At 38.6% G+C, this 12,121-nt stretch overlaps 1 protein-coding gene across 1 annotated transcript; it reads right to left on the bottom strand.

Moving 5' to 3' along the window:
• Window positions 1-9,959: 9,959 nt before the first annotated feature.
• Window positions 9,960-12,121, bottom strand: LOC113019155 (snaclec 7-like). The gene is made up of 2 exons (XM_026162701.2): window positions 11,787-12,121; window positions 9,960-11,302 (listed from the first exon to the last, which is right to left on the bottom strand). The coding sequence occupies exons 1-2, from the start codon at window positions 12,088-12,090 to the stop codon at window positions 10,959-10,961; spliced, it is 648 nt and encodes a 215-aa protein (XP_026018486.2). The 5' UTR covers window positions 12,091-12,121; the 3' UTR covers window positions 9,960-10,958.

Raw genomic sequence — 12,121 nt, 5'->3', positions numbered from 1 at the left:
TTCTATAAAGTATATGTTAATGATCATTTCAAGGCAAATAAGTAATGTGTAAATGTTTTTTGACACAAACTGAGAGCACACCCTTCTGTTTCTGTAAATGAAGAAGTTCACACTTGTGTCTGGTGTTAGTGCGAAATTTTCCATTTTACACCCACGTGGACAACAAATAAACTGAAGTATAGAAAAACAGAAAAAGAACACAAAGAGCACCGGCCACGAGCTAAAATATTTCACTAGACTGTCATTGAACACCTTTATTATGAATCCATCATATTCCACATGATTGGCAATCAATAAGCAAAATATGGTTGAAGTGTTTTGCTTTGTACGGCATTCACAGTGAGTTACAACAAATTTAATGTGAAGTATTGAATTGTTTTTAACATTATCATGAAATAACACACGCTCACTCAAATGCATACAAGTGACATCAAATAGCAAATTCACTCATTGCACTCCTTTCTAAACTCATGTTTTATATATAGAAATAACTTTTTTTACAGCAACTAAATTCTTTTCACGAGTAACGTGTGACAGAGTCATTGTGGTAGCTATAAAATGAATTGAGTAAAAATGTCTAACATGTTATTGAAATCACACAGTAAAGTATCCTTTGCTTATCTTTTGATGTTTTGATCATTTTGTACAATTTTTAGAACTTTCTTTTAAATCTAGTACCCGGAGCAGATTCTTCTCATACTTTACAAAGCTTTGCCTCTTCATAACACTGACACAATGTAACAATCTGTCTTATTTTTATATAAACCTGGAAAAAATCTGACATTTTTAGGCTTTAGAAATAAGCAGAAAGCAGAAAGTCAAACTCACTGGTTACATCTAGTGGACGATTGAGGAATAACAGTCTGGAAAAACTACAAGGTCAAACATGTTTTATTGTATTATTTGAACCAACATCTTGACAAAAAATATAAAGTTTGAAAAAAAAAGAGATCTGTAAATGACAGTTTTATTGATTTAAATACATCATATATAATGATCACAACTGTTGCGGATTATAAATGAAAACAGTTAAGAACAAGAGAAGAACTCATTCATCTTTTTACATATAAATATAATGAATAGTATTTATAGTCAGGGGTTAGAGAAGGGCCTTTAAGTAACAGTTGCTCAAGTATGTGTGTGTCTATTGTGACTCCAAAAGCATGTCAGTCTTGCAGCTATGAGCTCTCTTAAGAAAGGCAAGACAGTACACCAAGCCTATTCAAATGGCGGCCCGCGGGCCAAATGCGGCCCAGAAGCAACCTGCGAGTGGCCCTGCCTGTGGTCCTGGCAGAAACACAGAGCAAACGCAAAAAATTAATTAATTAAAAAAAAAAATTAAAAAATTAAAAATTCCTACAGCGTAGTGTAGACTGTGAATGCAACACTCCTAGTAGCCTAGCAATATTTAACCCACAATGCACCGTGATGTAAACATATTAAACAATCACAGCAGCATGTCTTTCTCACTCCAAAAGCGCAAAATTGACAATGAAAACTGTCGGTTTAACCCTGCCTGGACTGACAAATACTTATTCATTTTACCGAGTTTAATAATCTTACAACCGGAGTTGTACTAGCATGGTGAGGGTCCTGTACAGCCCAAGAGAGAGCGGCAGCAGCTTCCCTTCGTGTTTGCTTCTTGGCGAAGAAGAAAAGGCCTTTCACAGATTCTGAAACAGCGAAATACTGCATGCTGGCCGTGGTGGATGCGGTGAAAAGTGATGAAAAAATTAAAGTAAGTGTGACATCTGCTATTAAAAACGTACCCCTGTCAGACAGTTCAAATATTCGTAGAGTTGAAGTTCTGGCGTCAGACGAGTTTGAAATGCTGTTAGATGACCTGAAGAAAACTGATGTAATGTCTATAGCAGGAGGTCACTGACAGAACTGATAATGCACAGTTGTGCGTATATGTCCGTTTTTTGGATGGGAAATTGCTCGGCTTACTACCGTTAGAGGGACACACAGCTGGCGAAATAATGTTTGAGAAGATTTCAGCTCTTTTTGAGGAAAATGGTCTGGATATGAAGCGTGTCTGTATACTTGTGACGGATGGGACTCCATCCATGGCAGGAAAAGTGAGTGGTCAGCGAAATATTTATTTTAATTTGAAAGGGAATTATCAAAATGTTTTTTTTTTGTTAATATTATTATTATTTCAAATGTGCAAAAAATAGTTTAGTTATAGCTCCCCTTTTTTTTAAAATGGACCTTTTGGTGTGCATTTGTGAGAGGTCACCAGATTTACAGGGGAATAGGAATAAAAAAATTACTTGTTTTTCAATACAGTTGTGTGGGTTTGAAATTGATCATGATCTGCTGCTTACTGGCTTCAAAAAAAATATCTGGCCCAGATAAATTCCTCGGTTTGAAAATCTGGCCCAACTAACTTCGTAGTTGAATAGCCATGCAGTACACTATAAACTTATTTACACAAAACTGTGTTTCTAAAAGATTTTTGTAATTCTCACAGCTGGGTAGCTGTGAATTAGGAGGTAGAGCAGGTCAGTTAATTAGAAGGTTAGTAGATTGGTCCCTGGCTCCTCAAACCTGTGTGTCAATGTATCTGTGGGCAAGATGGTGACCCTTGAGTTGAATCATGTGCTCTCCCTGGAGGGTGAATGTCAGGGTTAAAGAGCTTAGACATTGGAAAAAAAGGACTTGTGTCAATGAATGAATGAGGCTTGTAGTAAGAAAGTGTTTTGAGTGCTCAAAGCAAGTAGAACAGCACGTTATAAGTACAAAATGGTCAAGTGCCCTTTTGTGTCAAAGGTGTTAGTGTGAATTTACTGTACTGCTAAAATGTCACCTTCATCTATGCATGATGATAATGGTTGACATGTGACATGGCACTCAGAGGTTTTGGCTTCAAATTTACTCATGGCATCTACAAAAGACATTCTTCAAATTTTATCAGGGACAGGTGAGTGGGTCTCTACTTCTTAATCCTGGAGTGTAAACACATTTTTAATTCCAATTTGGAGAATGACCGCTTAGATGAAGTAAACACAGGGATAATGCCAAGAGTTCTCAGGTGAATGAAGCATTTTTGAGAAGGTGACATTTTGTCTTATTAGGGTTGAATGGGTGAGAATTTTAAAGGATTTCCTGTATGCACCAAGGACTACTGTAAGGAGTGTAGACTGTTACACTGGCAACATAGTATTTATTTATCCCAACAGACAGAGGTCATCCGTTTACAGCATGTCACTTTAAATAAGACGTCATTATGAAAAAAGTAGTTAAGTGGTTTTTGTCAAAGTTTACAATATAAATACTCTGGTTTGTCACATTAGTTTTTAATATTTATTAACCATTAAAGACTGGAGATATTATCACAAAGACCAGTTTATAAGTTCGTAAAGACAAAAAGATTACAAAGATAAAAAATGAACTACAAACATAAAAATTAAAACTGACTTTTTTTCTGACATCTATCAAAAAAAGTGTAATAATGAAGTAATGCAGCAATAATGAAGAAAGTAATTATGATATTGTGGCGGACCACTAGAGGGCTCCACTCACACCCAGGATTGAGGAAATTGCTGTGTTGCTGTGTTTTGTGGTGCGATGTGTTCAGTTGATGTGAGAAGAGGAATAAAGCAGGAGTGAGAACTAAGAGCTCCGTGTCGTCTGTTTACCTCCACATTGGTGACCCCAGACTCGAACATGCTACAGGTCGTGGATGATGCTGGCTCCGCTCTGGATGCAGCTGTGCTTGCTGTGGCGCTGAAGCTACCGGACTTTTGGCTCCATGATCCCCCGTCGTGGTTCGTGCAAGTGGAGGCTCAGTTTGCCCTTTGCGGCATCTCGGCAGACGACAAAAAAGTATCACTATGTGGTGGCCTCGCTTGACCCGAGACCCACCCGCCCAAGTAGGGCTGGGCCATATCATACCGTTCACGGTAATACCGGTATAATGTTGGGCAACGATAAGAAAATGAAATATCGCGATAGAATATGGGTAAAATGCGCATGGGCAGTGCCTTTGTTTTCGCACAAACATGTTAGAAAAAGCATAGCGGCGACGGAGAATAAGAAGGGCGAAAGTGGATCATTGAATGAATCAGATGAACCAGAATCGGTTTGTAAAAATGCTGCAACTTCAGTGATGTTGAACTGGTTTAGCTTTCATCCGTCAGATACACAACAAAGCACTATTTTTGGTAGAGCATGCTAGCGGGCTGTCATTATTACCGTGTTTTGTGGAAAATACGGCACACTTAAAATCAATTCTTTGATTTTTCTGAAAACCGACAGTGCCCCTTATAATTCCGTGTGCCTTATGTATGAATTCTGGTTGTGTTGACTGACCTCGAAACAGCACATGGCTAGTGGCCTGGGGGTCGAGGTCCCCCACACCACAGCATACCACCTGCAAGCTAACAGGATGTGCAAACGGTTTCACCAGTCACTCAAGGCTGCGCTCCGGGCTTCCTTAACAGGTGGTAACTTAGTTGACCGTCTTCCGTGGGTTTTGCTGGGATTGCGCAGCGCGGTTAAGGAAGACCTCGGGGTTTCCCCGGCTGAACTGGTCCTCGGCCAGCCCCTCCGGGTACCTGGGGAATTCTTACCTGAGAGCCCTCCCCCATGTTTCAATACCTCTGTGCTGCCTCTTTGTCCCCCAAGAAACTCATTTTCTGTTCCTGGCCCTGTGCACCACTGCCTGCCTGACACTTTTGTTCCAAGTTCGTTGGACTCTTCTCGTTTTGTTTTCGTCAGGCACAAAGGACCCCATTGCGCCCACCGTATGACGGGCTGTACAGGGTTATTAAACTGGGCCAAAAACATTTCCTTTTGGACTTTGGAGGTCGGCAGGAAGTAGTCTCTGTTGACAGACAAAAGCCTGTGTAACAGGGTCATAAACCACATCTTGTTATAATTACACAAAATGTGTTCTAAACCCCCTTTTCTACAATTCCCCTGTGGGAGAGGAGCTGGAGGGGGCAAGCTATTTATTTGGAGGTCTTTCTTTCTTTTACCTTTTATCGTCAGGATCAGACACAACGCAGAACCACACCGGTTACACTTGCACATGTTCTGCGAGACGATCAGATGGTCCCGGCCCAGGCCCCCTGCCACGGCTGCCCGCCTACCACCGGGCTCATGGATTCTGCTTTTTCCTCTAGGAGTTCATTTTTCTTTAGCTTTGTTTACATTTTTGTATTTATCGTCTGCAGCTGCGACAAACAAATGAAGTTATTGAAGAATTATCTGGAACATTATGCCACAGTATGAAATGGGACTAGATTATACAAGCTGAAGGAATGTAGAGAGATCAGCGGACATCTGAAAGATAGCGCAAGCTCTTGACACTAAAACCATGCTCGATTTACTTCACTCAGACATGTCCCGAGTTTTTCACAGACAGTATGTCAAATGTGCAAATCAACAAAGACTGTCGAGCGGACAGTCCAATTTATACATACTTGCACAAACTTCACAACCACATTGATTTCCTCTTGCACTCATCAGCTTTTCACAATAAAACAGGAATCTTGTAAAAATTAATCATATATAATTCAAATGCTCTTTTAAACTTATTAAACACATTGTACTCATTTTAAAATGAATTTCAAGAATTTTATAAACATAGCTGTTATTATTTTACATTTGAATGGATTTTAACATTTTCAATATTTCTGTCATGTGGTGTGGTAGGACTCAGGCGCAGAGCAGAGTTCAGGGGAAAACAATGTTTATTTACACAGTCACCAGGTGCAGATATATACAGTGAGGGGAGCGAGGGTCCTTGGTCCGAAAGGGAAGTCCGGGATAGGAGTCACATACACGCTAGCTCTTCTTCTTTACAACGGTTCAAACAACAGGTTGGTCACAGGTCTGGGGAAACTGTGCACAGAAGAAAAGAGGGTTACACAGAGATCACAGCAGGTCCACAACGCTTAAGGATACCAGGCTGAGGTTTACTGACGTGTCTAGCACAATCATCCAGCTGTGAGGCTGTCTGCGTCCCGGCCTTAAGAGTCCAACCCATAATTAGAGCCTGACAAGATGCAGGTGTGTGTGCCAAGGGCGGGAGCCTGCAGTGAGCTCCGCCCTGGCGGGGAGGAGAGAGGAGAATGTACACAAAACACAGCCGGCCGGGCAGACATGACAATTTCAGTGTATTTTAATTAATGACAGTTTTAACGTGCTTAAAAACCAAATAAGTCAATTAATTGAAATAAACACACCGTACATTGTGTTTGTTTATAAATAATCTGTATTTGCATGTACCAACAAAGGTTGATATTCATAGAAAAAGAGATAAGCTGGCAGATGTTTCATGTGACCATAAAATGTGGTTCATCTGCTACGATGGTGAGGAGATGTGAATAATATGAAATGTTATAAAAATATAATGAAATCACATGAACTGAGAAAAAATGGTCAGAGGACAAAGGCTAAGACTGCTTCGAGCTGTCAAAATGTTCTCAAACTAGATTCTTAAATTATATTAAGAATATATATAAAATATAGAACTAGATATTTGTTAAATTATAAAAGAATCTTGAGTAATATTTTTTTTAAATGTATATCAAAATGTATATAAAACAGCATTAGTATCTGTTAAATGTGAAGTGGTCTTACTGGGTCTGATCACACCAACGTGTTGTTAGTGTAGCTGTTTTATTATGGAGGAGACAAACAACTGAAGTTTGAGTTCATGATCATGTGAACTAGAACAACCAATCATCTCAAATTTTCCTTTTAGTATTTGTTAGTGCTCATTACAAAGCAAATGTATAGAGGTTTCTTTTACACAAACTAATACCACATTTTACTGTTGTTGTAAATTAAGAAGTTCACTCTTGTGCGTTAGTGTGAAATTTTCACTGTACACCCAAAGTGGGTATAAATCAACAAAACTAAATTACAGAAAAGTAGAAAAAGAAAACAAAGAGCACTAGCCACGGAGCTAAAATATGTCACTGCACTGTCAGGTATCACCTTTATTAATAATTCATTATATTTCACATCATTGATCATTAATAAAATAATTACAAATATGCAATCAATAAACAAAATATAGTTGAAGTATTTTTGCCTTGTACAGCATTCACACTGAGTTACTAAGTTTAATGTGAACAACTGTCTGTGAGGTCCTCAGTCATCCAGGTCATCGTAGTCTAAGGAAAGACAAGCGTCTGGACTTCTTTAAGTTGGTTGAAGATGTGAACAAGTGAGTTTTTTTCAACAGTATCAACAGCCGGGGCCACTTGCGGGCTAGTGGTATGAACAAAATAATAGCAGAAATGCTGCCACGTGTCTGCCAGAAAGAGAGGACAAGTTTGTTTATTTGGTAGTTCAATGAAAGGCTTCAGTTAGTTAAGAGTTATTAAAAAACAACTTGCATTCATGTTTGCAATTTTGTCTTGTTATACAATATTTCAAAAAACAAACAAAACACTATTTACGGAAATGTTTGTGGGTGTTTTCTTGTTTGTTTGTTTTGTACACAAAAAAAGAAAAAAAAAAGAAAAAGAAAAACACTAAAGTGGCCCTCCAATGAGATGACAGTGCCAGCAGTGGCTCACACCTCATTAAAGTTTGAGACCCCTGGTCATGTTATTGAAATCACACAGTAAAGTGATCTTTGCTTACTTTTTGATGTTTTCATCATTTTATTTGCCTTGAAGTTCTCTTTCAAATCGAGCAGATTCTTCTCATATTTTGCAAAGCATGGCCTCATCATGACACTGACACACATTTTTATATAAACCTGGAAAATACTGAAGTTTTTAGGATTTAGAAACAAAGCAAGGTATGATATGCAAAGTTGGAAACTCATTTTAATAACTGTCTAGTCAAAGGGTTTGAGAAATGTCAAAAGAAAAACAAATAAAAATAAAGTGATTGTGGTTAAGGCTGCTAGCACATTAGCAGAAGTAAAGAACTGTAGTTCATGCAGTTATTTGTAAATACAAAACAAGCTTTTTGTATCTGTGAACAGAGGGTAGCTTTGTAGATTGTGATCCTTCACTGCCAAGTAACTTCTGCTTTATTATTTATATATTTTATGAAGGAACATTAAAGTGACCTTTGCTTACCTTTTTTTTGTTTTGTTTTTTAAATGAATTCTGTTACACTATTAGAGATGTGTTTTAAATCCAAAACCTCGAGCAGATTCGTCCCATATGCTACAACATTGTATCTTTATTACACTGAAACATAATCTATGTTATTTTTATATAAACCTGGAAATAATCTGAAACTCTTAGAATTTAAAAACAAACTTTTTACTCTCTGCAGATTTTCTCATATCTACAGTGGAATTAATTTAACCTGCACAGTGTTTTCCTTTTAACTTTACAGTAGTCAGTGTGTACACACAGGAAACACAGACCAGTTGTGTGCATTGTAACTCATTAAAAGTGACAGCCCTCAGCCAATCAAGTCATTTCTTCAGATCAAGTTTAAAAATGTGCTTAATTTAAAGATAGCTTTTCATATGAATTAAAAAGAAACATGTTGACCCTCACTAAGAGTTCTGCCTTGTGGTTTGTGGGAAAAACTTCATAATGCAGCAGAATAATGAACCCGATCACACCTTAAACATCTTTACATGTTTAAAAGCAAACAGTGCTGACTGTGATGGACTCATTACTGACTTCCCTTACAGTTAACTGAACTCAGCAACACTGATTATTCACAAGGGTGCAGAGAAAGTCAGCACCATTCTCACATACATGACTCACAGTATCAGGTCTGCACAAACTCGTGGGGTCCATGCATCGAGAGTGTTGCTGTCAGTACAGTAAAAGTGGGAGTGGGGTCAGGGTGGGTGTTTGGAGTGGGTACTTTATCTGACTTTATATAATGAAAGTAACATGAACATCCCATTCATTATCCAGAACTTTCTTCCATATAGCACAAAGTGACACACGTTGGAGAAAGTGTGCAGCAGGAAGAAAGTCAAACACACTGGCAACATCTAGAGGACAAATAAGGAATAACAGTCTGAAAAACTACAACATCAAATACATTTTACTCTTTTAGGCTACGTTCACACTGCAGGTCTTAATGCTCAATTCCGATTTTTTGATCAAATCTGATTTTTTTTGTCTGCTTGTTCACACTACAGATAAAATGTGACAGCAAACGTGCTCTAGTGTGAACGCTCAAAGCGGCCCGCATGCTCAACAGAAGATGTCACACACAACGCGCTCTGTTTAGACCCAGAGCAAACAGTATTGTTTGACTGATGGCCCTTAATATAAAGACTTCGGACTTCACCTTTCCCAATTTTTGCTGTAAGTTATTTTGTTATTTACATAATAATGTAGATAACCTAATAATGATCCTTATTGCTGTTTTAGAGGAGCGGTGCTTCAAAGGACAGTTGCAGATTTCTGTCAGAATCTGCAGATTATGCAGTACAAATAAAATGTTCACGTTTCTCCAACGTTGTCTTCCCAACAGTTTCACCGGATGGCCAGGAAGCGTTCACGATGTCTTCTCGGGCGCTTCTCCGGCACTGATAATTGGCGTCTGTCTTGTGTCAGTGACGTAAAAGACGGATTTAATGCGATTTGACCGTTCACACAGCAGTCGCTTTCTAAAACATCAGCTATGTATCGGATTCAGTGCCACATAGAAGGTTAGTAGATCGGTCAAATCTGTGTGTCAAAGTATCTTTGGGCAGGTGCTGAGCACTGAGTTGCCCCCAGTGCTCCCACTGGAGGGTGAATGTCAGGTTAAAAGAGCTTAGGCAAGAAAAAAAAACAAAACACTTTTGTCAATGAATGAATGAGGCTTGTAGTAAGAAAGTGCTTTTTGTCAGTAAGTCACACGTGTAAGGATTTTAAGGGTTTTCTGTAGAAATAAATGTACCAAGAACTACTGTAAGGAGTGTTGATTGTTACACTTGCAACTGAATATTTATTTACCTTGACACACACAGATTGTCAGAGGTTGTGTGTGGAGGCGTGGAAGAGATGACCCAAACGCAGGACTCACGGTGCAGAAATGATGAGGATTTATTGGAGTGGGTGAATGAACAACGCAGGAACGGCAGAACTGACTAGCTGACTGAAAGACTGAGTGGCTGGCTGAATAACTGAGCACTAACGGGAACGACTACATAACATCACACAAACATCAATGACACGACAAGGGCTGAAGGGAAGAGAGGGCTTAAATACACGACTAACAATGACAACGATTGGAGACAGGTGAGTGAACAACTGAACCTAATGAACTAATGATAAATGGGAAGAGGACTGAACATAATGCACACAGACCAAGGCTAACACAATAAAACAGGAAGTGGAACAGGCAGTAGATAAACAGTGAACGTGAACTGAAAATACTGGGTCACTGACCCAGAAACCCTGACACAGATCACTAGTTTACAACACATCACTTTAAATAGTCATATGAAAAAAATAGTTACGTTGGTGAAAGTTTACAATATAAATGCTCTGGTTTGTCGCATTAGTTTTAATATTTACTAACCATTAAAGATTAGAAATATTATCACTAAGACCAGTTTATAAGTGCACAAAGACAAAAAGATTACAAAGATAATAAAAATAAAATAAACAGCAAATATGAAAACTGAAACTAACTGTTTCTGACGTCCAATAAGAAAAGTGTAATAATAGAGTAATGCAATGAAGAAAGTAAGTATAATATCGCTGAATCCGACAGTCAAGAGGAAAATAATAAACCATATTACTTCAGTGCAGATCAGACTTTATCAGTGTTGAGCCATTTACAGCTAAAGATTTGATTTTTGCTTCTAGCTGAAATTTTGTCATCACCAAAAAAATCAGGCATCATGACTGAATCAGGCAGTCAAAAGGAAACTATATTTACTTTACTGAATATCAGATATTGCCAATTTTGTGCTGGTTAAAACAATGTTTGTTTTTTTTTGTTTGTTGTTTTGCTATTAGTTGAACTTTTGCCAGTAAAAAAAAAAAAAGAGCCAGTGACACACATCAGAAGTCTTATTTAAAACAAACAAAATTATATGTCTCATTGTCTCTCTGACTGACCCACTCATACTGTCCTCCACTCTGCATGCCCACAGCCCTGCCACAATCCTCAGTCTTTCCCTCTCTGCTCCACTTCTCATAGCAGACCAGCTTGTCATTGACCCAGAACCACAGATCCAGAGTGCAGGAGTAGCGCAGGCCGAGCCAGACAAAAGGACTCGAGGCATTCTTGGCTCTCACCTCTGCCCATCTCTGTTGGTAAGGGTTAGTGATGGAGACCAGTCCCCTGTGAGACTCTCTGCAGTAATCCAAGGCCTCCTCCCAGGTCTTGTTTTCTTTGATCAGGATCAATTTATCTGCCATAAAGAAAAAACAACACATTCAGTTGAATCTAGTGAGCTGTAAACATGAGAAACTCTCTGCGCTGTTTATTTTGTTCCAATTTAAAAAAAAAACCTAGAAAAAGCGTGTGTGTTACTCTGCCCTCAGTAGAAACCAGTATAATAACAATAATGAACTTTGTGCAGACAGGTCGACAACATCCTGAAATATTTATGTGTTTTTAAACTTTTAGGAATCCAAAACAACTTCTCTCCATATTTACAGACAACAGAGACTTTAAAACGTTGGTTGAACATAAAAGTAGCTGAAAGTTATCCCACAGATATTTAAAGTCATCTGACTGTCAACTAAGTGTGTTCATGTTTATGAGATAAATTCAGCAAACATGCAGATGTAGGAGGAGGAAAAATATACAACATGTTCAGCTGGATCTTGTCAGTGATTCCAGTGATCCTCCTTTTAGAGAAACCAGTCAGACACATGTTGATAAAAACTCACCATCATAACAGAAGAAGGGTTTTTCTTTGTCACATTCATCAGAGCTCCATTTTCCTGATCTGTTTAACAGAGTCATAGCACATTTCTTGTTGCTTTGTTCATCATTGAATAACTGCATATCCCAGTATCTGAAAGAGAAATCATTCCCATCTGACCACCTCCAGCTGTCTCTGAACAGACCGACCCATGCGCTAAACGTAGTCGTAATCAGGGCCTTCATTTCTTCTCCATCTACCTGATCGAGTCCACTGGCCAAGTCAGTGTGATGGTATCTGCAGTAGCTCTGAGCCTGTGTCCAGTTCATAGATGTTTTTATCAAATACAATGTTTTATTG

This window comes from Astatotilapia calliptera, chromosome 3 (assembly GCF_964374335.1).
Source record: "Astatotilapia calliptera chromosome 3, fAstCal68.1, whole genome shotgun sequence".
Classification (NCBI taxonomy): domain Eukaryota; kingdom Metazoa; phylum Chordata; class Actinopteri; order Cichliformes; family Cichlidae; genus Astatotilapia; species Astatotilapia calliptera.
The sequence above is the reverse complement of the archived record's forward strand: the minus strand, read 5'-3'. Positions and strand labels throughout refer to the sequence as shown.

Bases quoted from the DNA above. Each gene is read 5' to 3' on its own strand.
- LOC113019155 (XM_026162701.2), bottom strand. From the start codon at position 12,090: ATGAACTGGACACAGGCTCAGAGCTACTGCAGATACCATCACACTGAC. The intron at 11,303-11,786 runs GTGAGTTTTTAT...TCTTTATGGCAG, and splicing joins ACCCTTCTTCTGTTATGATG to ATAAATTGATCCTGATCAAA.